Source organism: Thunnus maccoyii, chromosome 3, assembly GCF_910596095.1.
Source record: "Thunnus maccoyii chromosome 3, fThuMac1.1, whole genome shotgun sequence".
In the NCBI taxonomy this organism is placed as follows: domain Eukaryota; kingdom Metazoa; phylum Chordata; class Actinopteri; order Scombriformes; family Scombridae; genus Thunnus; species Thunnus maccoyii.
The window spans coordinates 23,581,374-23,596,350 of NC_056535.1; the positions used below are offsets into that span (position 1 = coordinate 23,581,374).

Here is a 14,977-nt window from a genome sequence, read left to right on the forward strand (position 1 = left end):
TAACACCAGTCCAGTTTGAGCTTGAACTTAGCCTCACCTCTTCAATTAAAGCTTATTGAGGCACTTTTATGATTCGGGAATATATAAATAAAATTGACTATACTTGACTGCTTAGATGAGACAAAAATATGGCAACTACCTAATGAAACTCTTGAACAAACTCTGCATAAAACAAGTAGTTTTTGGACTGAAAATACAGCATCTTTACAACCATGAAACTGCCTCTGAGTGGGTTTCTTGAGCCTGGTCTCACACCGGTTAAAATCTTAGAAATGCAACAGCAATGGTGTTTTGATGTGTTTAAAGCGTTGAATTGAGACAAATCACACTGGACCTGCAGGCGTATGAAACAATGTCTAAAATGCCCCCTGGGAAGGATTACCTATCTCTATGGAGACACCAAGTTCCTGTTTAATGATGTGTCAAAGCATGAAAGCTTGACCCCTCATAGCTGAAGCTTCCCAAGCAAAACTTTCTCCTCTATACTGATGACACAAATGGACAACAGGCATGACCTACCTGCCTACCTTTTATTCAAAATTGTAAACATCCAATGTTTGGTCTATTAATTAGTTACATCATGCAAAGTGTTTTTCTGTTCATTCACTGTTAATACATCTTTGTGAATAAATGAATCATTTAACACAGTTAACACAGGGGGCTTTTTAGTTCAGTTGCATACTGTGATCTTCTGACCATAACTAGAAGTGCAGTGATTGGTCCATTAATCGATTAGTTAATAGACAGAAAATTAATCAGCAACTGTTTTGATAATCAAATAATGGTTTTAGTCATTTTTAAAGCAAAACTTTGCTGGTTGCAGCTTCTCAGAAGGGAGGATTTGAAGCTTTTGTGTGTCATACATGAGAGTAAACTGAATTTCTATTGATTTTGGTCTGTTCAGATAAAACAAGACATCTGAAGACATCAGCATGAGCTTGAACAAATTATGATTGGAGTTTTTTTTGTGGCTATTTTCTGACATTTTATAGACAAAACCATTAAATGATTAATAAAGAAAATAATCAATAGATTAATAATAATGAAAATAATAGTTTGTTGCAGCCCTAAGCATAACAGCATCATTTACGGTTTTGAACCCAGAGGTTTTAAAGTTTCTGGAAAAATTTAGAGTGGAAATTAACAAGAAAATATTTTAATTTAAAAGAAAACATCTTCAATAATGTTTTAAACTTTAGAGAAAACTGCCCTCTTATATCAAACTCTAAGAGCAGCCAGCAGGCCCCTGGGGAAACTGTTATGCTGTTGGATATAAAGTATGATATGATCACTCGAGTACATACACCCTCTCCCTCCCAGTGGGAATATCACTATAAACATTAGGCCTATAGGCCATAGTGATTATTGGACCGCGCTGTGTAATGGTTGTTCTAAAGTGGTAAAAAAGTTGGATGTGTTGAGTTTTAAATGAGACACCACAGGCAGGGATTACTTTCCATCACACTAAATATAGCCTAAACACCTCCTGTCCTGCTGTCCGTATGTTTACATACCGCTACTTGTAATTTTCAGACAAAGGGGGTGGGGGTAGGGAGGGGGTCACAGACAGCTGACGCACAGGAGCGCTGCGCGTTTCGGTGCGCATCTTCATTCCCGGCTGCAGGAGGAAAGGTGCGCACAGTGTCTATCCCATCCTCGGATACACGTCTTCCACTCGACTCGTGTCTGATATAAGCGACGTCCTCTCACAGCATCGGATTTTGTACATTACAACTTCCCGCAGCTTCAGTCACCTTAAATTCGGTGCGCAACAGCTGAAGAAAGAGTGAATTTATTGCTAATGCAAGACTTTTTGAGACATCTGAGACAGAGGACCAGCTCAGCTCTCTCATTAAATACAAACTCAAACTCCTATGAAGATTATGGATGCACTCACAGAAAATCTGCATGGCATTATTAAACTAGGAGCAGCCGACTGATGAAGTTTAAGAGCACTTCTCATCCGTGTGAAGTTCTTTTTGTTCCCCAATGATGGACGGCGGACAATCGTCAAGGACTTTCACACCTGATTGTGCAGCCTTAGCCAATACATGAAAGGAAGAAACACGTTTTTTCTGATGAAATCTCGGGGCTTATCAGACTGCAGCAGGGCTATGGGGATCAGAAATGGGACAAAAATCCACTCCAAACCCATCTCTAGAATATACTTCATTTTTATTTTACTCCTGCTTATTTTCACACCAAGAGTGGATTCATCGTGGTGGTGAGTGAGACCTTTAAAAGTGCATTTCGTGACGTTCAGATCCGTTTAAGTACAATCACTTTTAATCAGTCGATTAGATAAACATCTGTAAAACTAATATGTGAAGTTAAAGATGCAGGTTCTGCAGACGTTCTGATGCACATGACAACAACAAAATGTTTGCAACTCAGTATACACACCTTTTAATATGTCTGTTTCAACCTGGGTATCTTTAATTTTTGTGTATTACCACTATAAATCTAGTTGGGATTCTCTCTCATGCACGAAGATGGGAAAAGGTCTTGAAAAAAGGCAAAAGAGCTCCATACATAACTTCCAAATGCTTATTTGACAAAATGTAATCCAAAACTTTTATTATAATGAGGTCACTCTGTCGCTTTTTTGTCAACCTATCAAAAAAAAAAATCAACTAATGAAATATCTTGTCAAAAAAAATGGTGAAAATTGAACACTTTCATCTTAGTTTGCCTCTGCATGGGAATTTTCTGAGTGTGTGTTGATGTTTTTTTTGTTTTGTTTTTTTTAAAACGTCAATGCAAAGTGAGATGTTCAGCACAGCAATGTGTGTCATGTGTTTATGAAGATTAATGGTGTTAGGGGGAATCTCCCCTATCCATCCATCTTGCCCAGAGTAAGTGGCAGGTGCAGGCGCTGGTGCATGAATAAATGCCCCTTGATGATTTCTCTTGAGGTTTTAAACGCCCAGAGGAGGGTGAAAAAAAAAAAAAATAGGCAAGAGGGTTAACACCCCCCCTTATCCCACCAACCTGAAATAGTTGTTCTCATGTGTCAGGTCTGACTAACAGAAAATATATAGGATGTGTATTTAGCGAATAAATAGTTTCTCCCTTTATCTTTGAATGATAGCTTTGCACCATATAACAATCCGCATCTGTTTTACAGATGGATTTAGATTAAAAATGCAGCCTTTGTAAATAATATTATGAATAGTAATTTCCCAGGAGAGCCAAAAGCATATATTATCCTATTTGCTGTTCTGTAATCCCTTTGCTGTCTTACACAAATACATTATGAATAAACTGAGAAATAAAGCTGAGAAATTCCAGAGAAAGAGAGAGACATGCAGAGAGGGAGAGGCTTGGAAGCTGTGTGTCCAGATGATTAATACTTATTTAATCCTGGTTTGTATTGTTAAGGCCTATTTTTAACTATTGCAATCATTTAGATGAGCACCATGTGTCTTGCTGCACAGGACCCCCTTCACTCTCTCTATGTGTGTGTCCTCTTGGAGACAGTCAGGGGTCTTTTGGCACAGCCGATATGTACAACACACAATAAACACAAGTAGTGCTTCTGCTCTGCTTTACTGCTCAGGCAGATAGTCGCGGTTAGAACGGACTGGGACAGCCATAACGGGAGTGGAAACTGCCTGCTACGTCTGTTTCTGTCTCGGTGGCCAGGCGACACAAATGTGCCTGCGATTAGGGACTATAATGATATCCGGATGGAGAGTGGAGCATGCAGGCTTAAAGAGGGAGGAAGGAGGGGGTGTACGCCATCATATGGTTGATCTGTGAGGCTGGGAGGGAAAGGCCTGAGCGCCAGAGTTTGAGCAGTCACTTGTACTGTAGATGACTGTCCTCATGTCCTGTTGATAAGAGGCCCCCCAGTGTCACAATACCACCAGCATGTGATCTGCTCTTTTAAGAGTTGCTACAAAGTAAGGGATTATGCCTGAATAGAGCAGGAAGCAAAGGCCTGTCACAGGGAAAGAGGTGCTTTTCACTGAACGTGAGGAATTTAATAATCTCTTCTACATCCTGAATATCTGATTCTCAAGTAGACGAGTGGTGTGAGATGTGAAGACAAATAAGCACACCAATAGGAATCCACTCAATAATCGAGACTTCAAGGAAAAGTTTGACATTTTGGGAAATATGCTTATTTGTTTTCTTCCTACAAGTTAGATAAGAAAATTGATACCATTTTCATGTCTGCATGCTAAATATGAAGCTACTGTCAGCAGCTGGCTAACTTAGCTTAGCACAAAAATTTGAAACAGGGGAAAACAGCTAGCCAGCTTCTGTCCAAAGATAACAAAATCCACCTACCAGCACCTCTATGGCTGACAAATTAACATGATACATTTCATTTGTTAAATCCATACAAAAACAGAAGTGTGAAAACAACTTGCCATTTTATGGGGTGGAGGTTACTATTTCTTGGTCAGGACCACTGGAGTCTCTGCTGGTAGCCTGGTAACTACTCAGAGCCAAGAAAAAGTTTGGCACATAACCTCTTGTACTATGCAATTTGTCATTTTTACACTTCATTTTTTGTAAGCATAACATAAACGAGATAGGCTTTAATTAGCGACCATTTGAATGAGCATATTTCCCAAAATGTCAAATGTCCCCAAACATTTCCTTTAAAGGGGTACTCCAGTGATTTAGTACAGTCTGGCATTTCCATAAAGTTTGGGGATTTTTGAGAGAGAGATTTAAAAAAAATAATGGTCAAAATCAAAGCAGTAGAGGCTGAGATATTTTTAGTCCACAGAATGCACCAAATACATAATGTCTTATGTTAGACCCTCCCGGTCTGCTAAAAATCCATGTTTATCTCCACACCCCCAGTTTCAGACACAGACTTTCTGTTATAAATTTGTATTCCCCAAATACTGCGTTCACATCATATCATTCAGCCTGAATTTACGAGCAGCAAAGTGGGGAAAAACATCACGTTAACCCCCAACATGTAGTTTCGAGTCAGACGTTTTAGAAATATCTGGCAGGTATGATAGAGTCAAGAAACCTGTGGCAAAATGACAGATAAAACAAAAATAAAATTGAATATTAACACTAATACAATTGATTCAGCTAATTTAAAATGATGTATACACAGTTTGGTTGTATCTGGTTTTACTTGTTGTGAACATATGACACAGAAAAGTAGTTAATTTAGGCTGTTTATTGGTGAGACTACAAAGTTAGTAGAAGGGGGTAACCAGCTTGGAATAATGCTTGAATACTCTCAAAGTGAAATTACTTGCAGTTTTACCATTCTTTCCATTCTCCCAACATTTTAGCATAAGATTAATAACCCTGATGACATCATTGTGACATCTTCAAGGGGTTATTTTCTCAGACTTGACAAAGTTTCTCCAGAGCCAATATATAACTTTTACACAGACTAAGCAGTAGTCATAGTAAGTAGTAGTAGTAGAGTAAAATGACCTTTATATGTATTATGTATTATAAACACTGTTTGTTGGATCTGCAGGTACATTGGAGCGCTGGGTGCCCGGGTGATCTGCGACAACATTCCCGGCCTGGTGAACAAGCAGCGGCAGCTCTGCCAGCGGCACCCAGACTTGATGCAGTCCATCAGGGAGGGAGCCAAAGAGTGGTTCAGAGAGTGTCAGCACCAGTTTAGACACCACCGCTGGAACTGCAGCACGCTGGAGCGGGACCACACTGTGTTTGGCAGGGTGATGCAGGGTGAGTCTGCACATGTGCGACTGGGATCTCTATCTGTGTGGTTCTTTGCGTGTGCGTGACAGCGGTTGTTTATGCCCGTGACACTTGAGTTAATCATCCTCGTAAATGTCTCTTCTGTTAGCAGATGAGCACAGAATTAATAGGTGTTGTATTAATTCAACTTTGCCCTAGCATACAAACAGTAAGAGAAAGTGTTGTGTTTTTTTTTTTAACCTTCTCTGGAATGAAGGAAGATTGGGAAAGTAGATGTTCCCCGAAAACAAGTAGCAGATCGAGAGATCCACACTGGTGATGTATAAACAGTAATAGGAGATGTAAATATTTGGGTAGATGTTTCTGGCAGCCAGACAAAGCTTTACTCCCTGACATATCGCCTGTGTTCTGCTTCATTGCGTGAGCAGGAATGAGGACGGGAGGTGGGTGGGAAAGCCAGACCAAATAACCCCCAAAATCTCCTCTACTCTGAAATGAAAACACAGCCCAGTGACTGAGAAAGCTGCCATCTGTGCAAATTAAAAGGTGAAAGAAGAGTCTGGACTGTGATGTTATAGCTGACATGCTGCTAACTCTGTCTGGACCATCCACCATAAATGGACTGATTTCTGTGCTCCTGCTGTCTGGAATATACTTGAGAAAGTCTGCTTTACTGAATGGTAACACTGTGAATGTAGGCACTAAAAGAACCGCTTGAATCTCACCAAAGAAAGCAACAAAACCATTTGTGGTGTGGTGTTAGCCAACAATCACAACACCGTCATATATCAAAAGTAAATAATCTTCCATGCCTAAAGTAATACATTATTTTCTGATGATGTAATTCTAACACCTCTCTTTCCTATCTGCCCAGGCAGCAGAGAAGCAGCATTTGTGTATGCCATCTCCTCAGCTGGAGTGGTCTATGCCATCACCAGGGCCTGCAGTCAGGGGGAGCTTAAGATCTGCAACTGCGACGGCCACAAGCGTGGGCAACACAGAGACAGCGAGGGCAGTTTTGACTGGGGTGGATGCAGTGACAACATCGACTACGGCATAAAGTTTGCTAGAAAGTTCATAGATGCTCAGGAGAAGATGGTGAAGGATGCTCGTGCGGTGATGAACCTGCACAACAACCAGTGCGGTCGGACGGTGAGCAGCAGCTTTACTGTTAACACTTGAGCTGTAGCAGCACTCTATGCTACAGTTTGGAGATAATTTTCTAGACTGTAAAGTAATGAAGTAGTAAACCTACTTCCTACTATGAGAGACTACAAGGCAAAAACTGATCTTTTTTTTTACAATGCATGTACATGACTAGTAGAAATGCTGTGCTGTGTAATTGTATTCAGAGAAAAAAAAAACACTGAAAATAACTTTTATTGAGTAGACACTATCAATTATTTACCATTTAAATTGAACAGAAAACATATTTAAAATATCTCAATTAGGGTTGAGTGATATGGAAATGTTATATTATTTTCTCAATCAATTGACTCATTGTTTGTTTCAAATTGGTTGTTTGGTCTGACCAAGAGCCTAAACCCCAAAGATATCAATTTGCTATCACATAAGACAGAGAAAAGCAGTAAATTCTAACATTTGAGAATCTGGAACAATGTTTGTCATCTTTGCTTGAGTCAATAAATTATCAAAATAGCAATCGTCTAATCAATTAAAAAACTGTTTGTTACATATATTTCAATTGCATGTGCACAAAATTCATCATGGTGAAAAAATGTTATCCATATTACCTACCACTAATCTCTGTGCTGTGCTGTTCCTGAGGTACTGACTTGAATCGGCTTTTTGAAGAGTAAAATTAAGTCTAGGTTCTTATAAAGACAACCACCTACAAAATGAGATTAGACCTCCTGACAACATTCCTTTTTTATGAATTTGCTTTGCTATCAATAGATTTTATATCCAATTTTAGGTAGCTGGGTTGCATCAAAAAAAAAGTCTCCAAAGTAACATTAATTGCAGTAAAATCTGGTCAGAGTGAAGAATACTTAGCTAACTGTGCTAGCAGGGCTGATCACACCTACATCATGCCACGGGCAACATCACAGCCTTAACACCCTGTCACCTTTGACCTCTGCTCTAGGCAGTGAAGCGCTTTATGAAGCTGGAGTGCAAGTGTCACGGGGTCAGTGGCTCCTGTTCTCTGAGGACCTGTTGGCTGGCTATGTCTGACTTCAGGCGAACGGGAGACTACCTTCGCAAGAAGTACAAGACGGCCATCGAGGTGACCATGAACCAGGACGGGACAGGTTTTATGGTGGCCGACAGGGACTTCAAGGGAAGCACCAAGAATGAGTTGGTGTATGTCGAGAACTCGCCAGATTACTGTCTCATGGACCGTGCAGCAGGTGAGTGAATGAGGAATGAAGTTGTCGCCACTGATAAGTATGATTATGTCTGTAAAAAAGGGTGAAAATAGAAGCATTTGTATAGATACTTCAGGTGCACATGAATAAAAAGAGGGGCATAAAGTATAGAAGACAAACAGTGTGTGGCTGTAATTTTACATGATATGTAAGATATTCTTAGCTCAGTGTTGTTTTTCACATTTGAATCATTATCTTGTGTAAGGGTTAGTTCGTCCAAATCGCCCAAACAAAAACATTTTCCTTCTGGTATGTAACTACGCCAAAACCTTTGAGATATTTTGGAGTTAAAAAATCCAATAAATACATATAAGCCAGTATTGATTTCATTGCATTAACACATAATATTTATTTTTAGATAGGGAACCATTGAATATTGAAAATTTTCTTATGTTACTGAACATCACCAAAACGTTGTTAATAAAGTGAGAATAAGTGATTATTGGTGTGCAGAATTTTTGGTCCTTTCACAGTCCCAGTTTACGATTGGATGCACTTGTCCACAAGATTTTCTGCAGTGCAAGAACTTTGTGTGTTACTAGATAAGGAACCATTCATTTTCTTGTACTGAGCATTGCACAGTTTACAGTTGAAAAATAAATTTGTCAGTGCTCTCTGGTGGATAAACTACTGTATTTTATATCTTTACTGTCTCTAAATTTCCATTTTGGTTCAGCAATGTTTTGTTGCCTATTAGCCAACATATATGGCGATATTTATCTGCAGTAATTCAGTATCATCCAATATTTATCACCCAGGTTCTACTTTTTCCACTAGACTTCTGCCACCAACCCAATACATTATAGGTAATCAGCATTAAAAAATTACATTGGATAAACTCAACAACTATGTCTCTTAACTGCATGATGCCATGGTTACTTGATTACCTTGCTGTGAAAAAAAATCATTGAAAATTGTTTTCTACTTATTGTACAGTATGTGGAATATTTTGAGATATCAGCAAAGCATCTTCAATCTACATTCTGAGATTCAGTGAAGCACTTTTGAGTTTTTTTTTATAGGATTTTAATTATTTTAATTTATTTTTAATTTATTTTAATCATTTTAATTTTAATTCATAGTAAAATTGAGCAGATTCTTTTGAGACAACACAAACAGGTGGTTGATCCCATGTCAGTTCTAAGAAATCTATGAGAATCAGACACTCGTCCATTGAGGGTTTGCATTCCTTCACAGCTTAAAGTTCAATGATTTGACCTTTAACATCTCCTTTAATTCCTAGTGTTTGCTTTGCCTTGTTAAGCTCTGTCTCTCTCCTCCAACCCAGCCCCTTCAATGGAGCATGAAGGAGTTCACTAACTCACTGTTAATAGGTTAGTTAAAGAGATAGCATAGTGTATGTGTGGGGGGGGACATCATGGTACTACCTTAAGAGATTTTTCCACCCCTTCCTACAGTTACCTTGGTTGCAGGTTGATCTGAGGTATAATGAAGGTGTGTTCACTCAGAAGGACAGGCTGTCTTTCCTTGTTAAAAGGTGATCTTAAAAAGGAGCTTATGACCCTCCTCACCGCTAATCTCTATTGTATAGGAATTCACAGCCTAAGGATACATGCAGGCTTATTTTTCAAATCCTTCCTTTGGTCAGTATTAAGCTCCACTCCCTGGAGCCTGAGGGGAATATCTCCTCTTATCCTTTTCTCTTTACTTCAGGGATGCTCTGTTATTAGACGTGGCATCTGATCTTAGGCTTAGATTTTACACCTGAGTACATGAACACCTTTGTGTTTGGGTCTGAGACTATTCTGTCGACCTGTCTGGAAGCCTATACTCCGATGAACAATGTGGGAAAAGTGATATTTCACTTTGGAAAAAGAGTTTCAGTTTTCAGCATCAACATCTCCACTGGTGTTCAGAGGTGCCAACATTAGCTGTTCTGGACATCTATGTCATCACTGGTGGTTTTCCAAGATGTAATTAAGTTGAGCTGATATGTGATGATGTCAAATAGGTAGCCAACCATTGAAGAATACAGTTATTGTACTGAATGGTCAACAGAAAGGGTACATACATGTCCTTCCAACTTCAAAAGTAGAAGTGAGATTACTTTAGCTGCAGCAATCAATATTTTTAAGTTAACAATTGATCAAATGATGATAATGTACTGTACGCTTTATGTAAAAGGGGTTGGTGCAAAGAATTACCACCCATCTCTGCTTTCATCATGCCTCATTCCTGTGAAAAAAATCACTTTACACTACCTGCCGAGCACATTAACGATAGACCAAGTTAGCAACTAGCTGGTAAACACAGTTGCATAAGCACCTCAGGAGTTGGTAGAGAGCAATACAAAGCTAAACATAGAGTGACTATTGGACTTAAATTTGTCAAGTTGCCAGAAACAAGACTCCAAATGAATGCTAATGGCGCTCCATGTCTGCTGGGTGTCAAAATAGCAGTAGGAGTATTGAAAATGAGACATCATCTTTATATGTCAGCAGGACTTTGAGCTTTGAGCAGGGACAGAAACACGCATCAAGCAACACTGTACTTCCATTCAAATTTGATGGAGAAATCTATATGTGTCACCGTCTAGTCTACCCTTTAGATTCTTTAGGCTCATTGCATTGGTTATATATAATCCAATTTTTACACTTTTACACCACACCTACAATTAGGCTATGCTTCAAAATGCCATCTTTGAATTTGAATTCTATCAGTAAAGACATTTTTTTCTGTTCACAAAAAGAAAATGAATAGGGTGATATGTTTTTGTGAAAAAACATGTCACCCTATTTAATGTAAAAGTGATTTGTAAGATATCATGTCATTATGCTTCATTATTCATTATGCTAGAAGAAAAATCATGATTTTCTCTGTAACCCTTTCATTTCTTCTCATTTCCTCTCTTTACAGGCTCCTTGGGCACAGCAGGCAGGGTGTGCAACAAGTCCTCCAGAGGCACCGATGGCTGTGAGGTCATGTGCTGTGGGCGGGGCTACGACACCATGCGCGTCAAACGTGTCACCAAGTGTGAGTGCAAGTTCAAGTGGTGCTGCGCCGTGGAGTGCAAAGACTGCGAGGACGTGGTGGACGTACACACCTGCAAGCCCCACAAGCGACCCGATTGGCTGGACCAAACCTAACAAGGAGACCCGACCAATCACAACCACTGATTCATTAACATGTGCGCTACTGGCTGCATTGTATTATGGGATGTATAATTGGGATCTCTTAACAGTAATACCTCTGGCTTTTGATCCTTTCACACTTCCTGAAGCAGAGACTTCACAGACTTTTATTGAATGATGCTAAACTGGAAAATAAGCCCAGTTACTGATCATGCGCTGCTTTAGTATGTGTTTCTAAAAACAATTTATTGAGCTTTTTTAAAAACAAAGTTTGAATCTTTGATACAAAATGGCTGAATATTATATTATTCTGTTGTAAATGCACCCCTGGTTGACACAGAGATATGAGGTTATGTCTGTTTTATCGTATGTAAAGAGAGTGAGAGTACATGACTTAGCTTAAATTGATAATAATAATGACAATAAAGTAATATTTAGCCAAAAGAGAGAGAGGTAAAGGAAGAAAGATCAAGAGATCTTTTGAGATATTGTAAAAAACACTGACATGGTACCGTTTAAAATGACAAATGACATCATTGTATGGTACTGCAATATAGCATTTAAAATACAACAGACAGCTGCTGCAAATGAGTGCAACTGTAACAAACTAACAAAAAGTCTGGAAGGAGCTTATGAAATAATTCTTACACATTGAAAGTCAGAAAATCACACTGTGAATCCAAAGGAACCATTAAGAGCTGAACAAGCAAGGACTTATGGTTCAAGAGGCAGCACATCAGCCGCAGAATTGGATTTTGGCAGCCCTCTGTAGAAAAAGGACACAGAAAAAGCAAAGTTTGATGTAGACTTTGGACAGTATTTGTTCTCACACACTTGGGTTGTGTTGCCTTATTGAAAATGTATTAATTTCTACCTCTGGTTCTTTGTGCTACACAGACAGCTTCAAGCAGCTTTGAAACTGCCCTTGTTCAAAGGCAACAGCAGTGCATAAAAAATGCAACCCCCCCCCAATTTCATTTCAATTAGGCCATTATGTTGATGCAGTTGGGGTGCCATGATAGAACGCTTCAGCAAAAAAATGCAAGACTGTCTGGCAAAAAAGTTGGTAAAAAGATGGTAATCAGATATACCAAATATTCTTGGCAGATTACTTTGTATGTGAATGGCAAAATCCTACTGTTTACCTGGTGATTGTTGCGATGAAGGATAAAAATTCCACCATGATAACTTTCCAGAGTTGTAAAATCCTATAATTTTGTGTGTGATAAGCCTTCAAATTAATGGATGTATAATTCAAACTGGCCCTCCTGGATCTCACTTTAAATGATACGCCCCCATCATCACCATTTTTTTTTGACCCAGAGCTGTTTTCAGTCTGAACGCCCCGTCAAGCTGGAATTATGCGTCTTCAAAGATACACCTAACGAGGGGAGGGGTGTTGTTATGGATAGGACACAGAGGCTCTTGTCGGGAGGTGTTTCGAAACAGAGACCAAAAAAAAAAGTAAACATCATTCTTGTTGTACGTAGTATGAATAAACTTCCGAGCAAACATCTTCCAGCCACCCCCATGCACATTCGCCTACATGCAGCACAGAGAACATTAGCTGCCTTTGCTGCTCAGTGCTTGCATCCATTGTTGTCAAGATTTGGCAAATGCTACTTTTGGTTACAGTTCTTTCTTAATCTTCATCCACGCTTAATGTCTCTAGTTTGGCAGCAGTGATTTCTTTTTTTGTTTAATCTTACAATACTTGTTAATGTTTGTCTTTCCTCACCAGTATAATAGCCTCTAAAACAAACAGAACCAGCATAAAGGCTGTACAGTTTATCAAGTGTTTCCTCTTTGTTTCTGTAAAAATATTGTAGATGCTGTTCAAATAATGGAAAGTCAGTTTTTGAAGCTGTCGATTATTGATGGTGAGACTCATTTAGTTATTTTAAGATGATATTGGACTGATCACTGTCTAGGAGCTGTATGCTCAGATAAATGTGACTTCTTTCTTCTGCAGGCTGCTGGGTCTTAATGGTAAAACTGGTCAATTTCACTGTTCTTAAATAACAATAAGTTGTGATGAAGGCTCATCAGTACCGCATTCTGGTACACAAAAAAAATCCATGGATCTCTTTCTTAACTAACTGTGATGCTTCTGCCCTCAAAATAGAGAGCCTCAGATTTTACATTAAAATCCTCACAAGCAGTTATACGCTGCAGTATTTTCATAGATCCTCACAAAAACTGAACAGCAAGATATGCAAGCTGAAGATCCTAATTGTGTATGCCTCTCAGTGGTGGACTGTATCTTTTTTTAAGATTTTAAGAGCATTTCTCATCACTCACTTCAAAGGCCAGCACAGCATGTTTCTTCTGTCATCATATTGTGACAGAACATTTTTACAATGCAATCTTATGCAACTGTGCTTTTCAGTCCTTTGTGCACATATTCTCTGGCTCTGACTGGTTTGTGAGAACTTAAGTATTTCATGAAACCAGGCCAAGACGTTGCAAAAAGAGCAATGAAGTAGCTACGGACCCTGAATTTGACTTTTCAACATCTGGTTATGCAGCCAGACATCATGTTGGGCCATTTGAGACACAACCCTCAGAGGGATTTATAGATCTAAATGAAGCTGACAACAAGCTGTGGATGCTATGAGTCAACAGATTTTTTCAAGTCCATGTAATGAGGAGGAGAGCCAAAGTAAAGTGCTTTGAACAAGGCCAAATGACACACCGTGTCAAACGTTCACAAGTCAAAAGTTAATTGCAAACAAAAGAGCCTGTTTTGAATGTAAATTAAGAGTATGTTGGCTTTGTTTTTCTTAAAGATTAGAAAGGTGAGAGCTGTTCATACACAGAGGGGGCCTCAAAAAATTCATTCTTCTATTCCCCAGTTTTACTGAGTGTAATAAAGCACAACAACCATGATTTCAGTCTGTTATAAAATTAAACATCTTATGCCGAAGCCCACACTGAAAACAACCGGGTCTGCACAGTCCTGTACCATGGATTTCGATTGATTGAGGGTAAATATTGTAGCTACTTCAGTTGGTTTGGATTTAGTCACCACTTAGACTTTAAATTTTTCAGATGAAGCAAAATAAGTATTTATACCCGGATACAATACAGATTTAACAAGAAGTTTTGTCTGTTCAATAAATTAAGACTGAGGCCACATTTTTACATCCAAGTCAAGCATTTAGTCAGTAAGGGTTTGGTGCAACAGTGTCCCGGTGTGTGTTACTGTCTAGGGAGGTATTTTCACCTTGGAAATGCAGGACCCAAAATACCTTACTGGTTCTAAATTAAACCTTGTTGATCCACCCTCTGTCACTCCCATTAGAGGTCTTCCGTTCTCTGGCAGCTTATATGGTCTCCTATGCTTTAGCCCTGATTCAGTTATGGTATGGAAAGGATAATGCATCCGCCCATGTTGGTGTTTTAAAGTTCAGTCAGTTCAATGTCAGGTATATTTTCCAGTAACGTAACAGGACTGGCAGATGGTGGCCTTGGATAGCAACACAGAATACAGGTACATCACAAAATATCACCAAAAAAGATTTACTTCAGTATCTGAAGCATAATGACTTGTTGTTCACAGAGAGTAGATTAGTAACACTTTGCTGATCTTTAAATCTGTCATAGTATCCGTGCCGCTTTGTCCTCCATGATGTGTGATCCAGTTGAAGTCTGTAAAAATAACAAGAGTGGCATCGCAGGCATTCTCTGTCATCATAGTGATATCAAATGGGCATCTCAATTTAACAACATTTCAGGGCTAAAATTGGCCCAGGGGGAGAGACTAACAGTGTGGTCCACATGGATGTTTCACATTCAAGGAGACCAGAGGAGCGAAATGTTGTAATGAGTCAAAAA

General features: G+C 39.1%; 1 protein-coding gene across 2 annotated transcripts; it reads left to right on the forward strand.

The window, feature by feature from the left end:
* The first annotated feature begins 1,637 nt into the window (after window positions 1-1,637).
* On the forward strand, window positions 1,638-13,170 carry LOC121894347 (protein Wnt-2b-A-like). Of its 2 annotated transcripts, none has more exons than XM_042406880.1 (5): window positions 1,638-2,224; window positions 5,468-5,685; window positions 6,533-6,810; window positions 7,766-8,030; window positions 10,926-13,170. In XM_042406880.1, exons 1-5 carry the CDS (start codon window positions 2,052-2,054, stop codon window positions 11,153-11,155), a joined length of 1,164 nt encoding a protein of 387 aa, XP_042262814.1. In that variant the 5' UTR covers window positions 1,638-2,051; the 3' UTR covers window positions 11,156-13,170. The 2 variants fall into 2 exon arrangements, with proteins under 2 accessions (XP_042262814.1, XP_042262815.1); XM_042406881.1 differs by lacking the exon at window positions 1,638-2,224 and adding an exon at window positions 2,809-2,855.
* Window positions 13,171-14,977: the final 1,807 nt, after the last annotated feature.

Excerpts from the sequence above, each read along its gene's own strand:
- LOC121894347 (XM_042406880.1), top strand. The coding sequence starts at position 2,052 with ATGAAAGGAAGAAACACGTTTTTTCTGATGAAATCTCGGGGCTTATCA. Across the intron at positions 5,686-6,532 it reads GTTTGGCAGGGTGATGCAGG|GCAGCAGAGAAGCAGCATTT; the intron begins GTGAGTCTGCAC and ends CTATCTGCCCAG. Across the intron at positions 6,811-7,765 it reads ACAACCAGTGCGGTCGGACG|GCAGTGAAGCGCTTTATGAA; the intron begins GTGAGCAGCAGC and ends CCTCTGCTCTAG.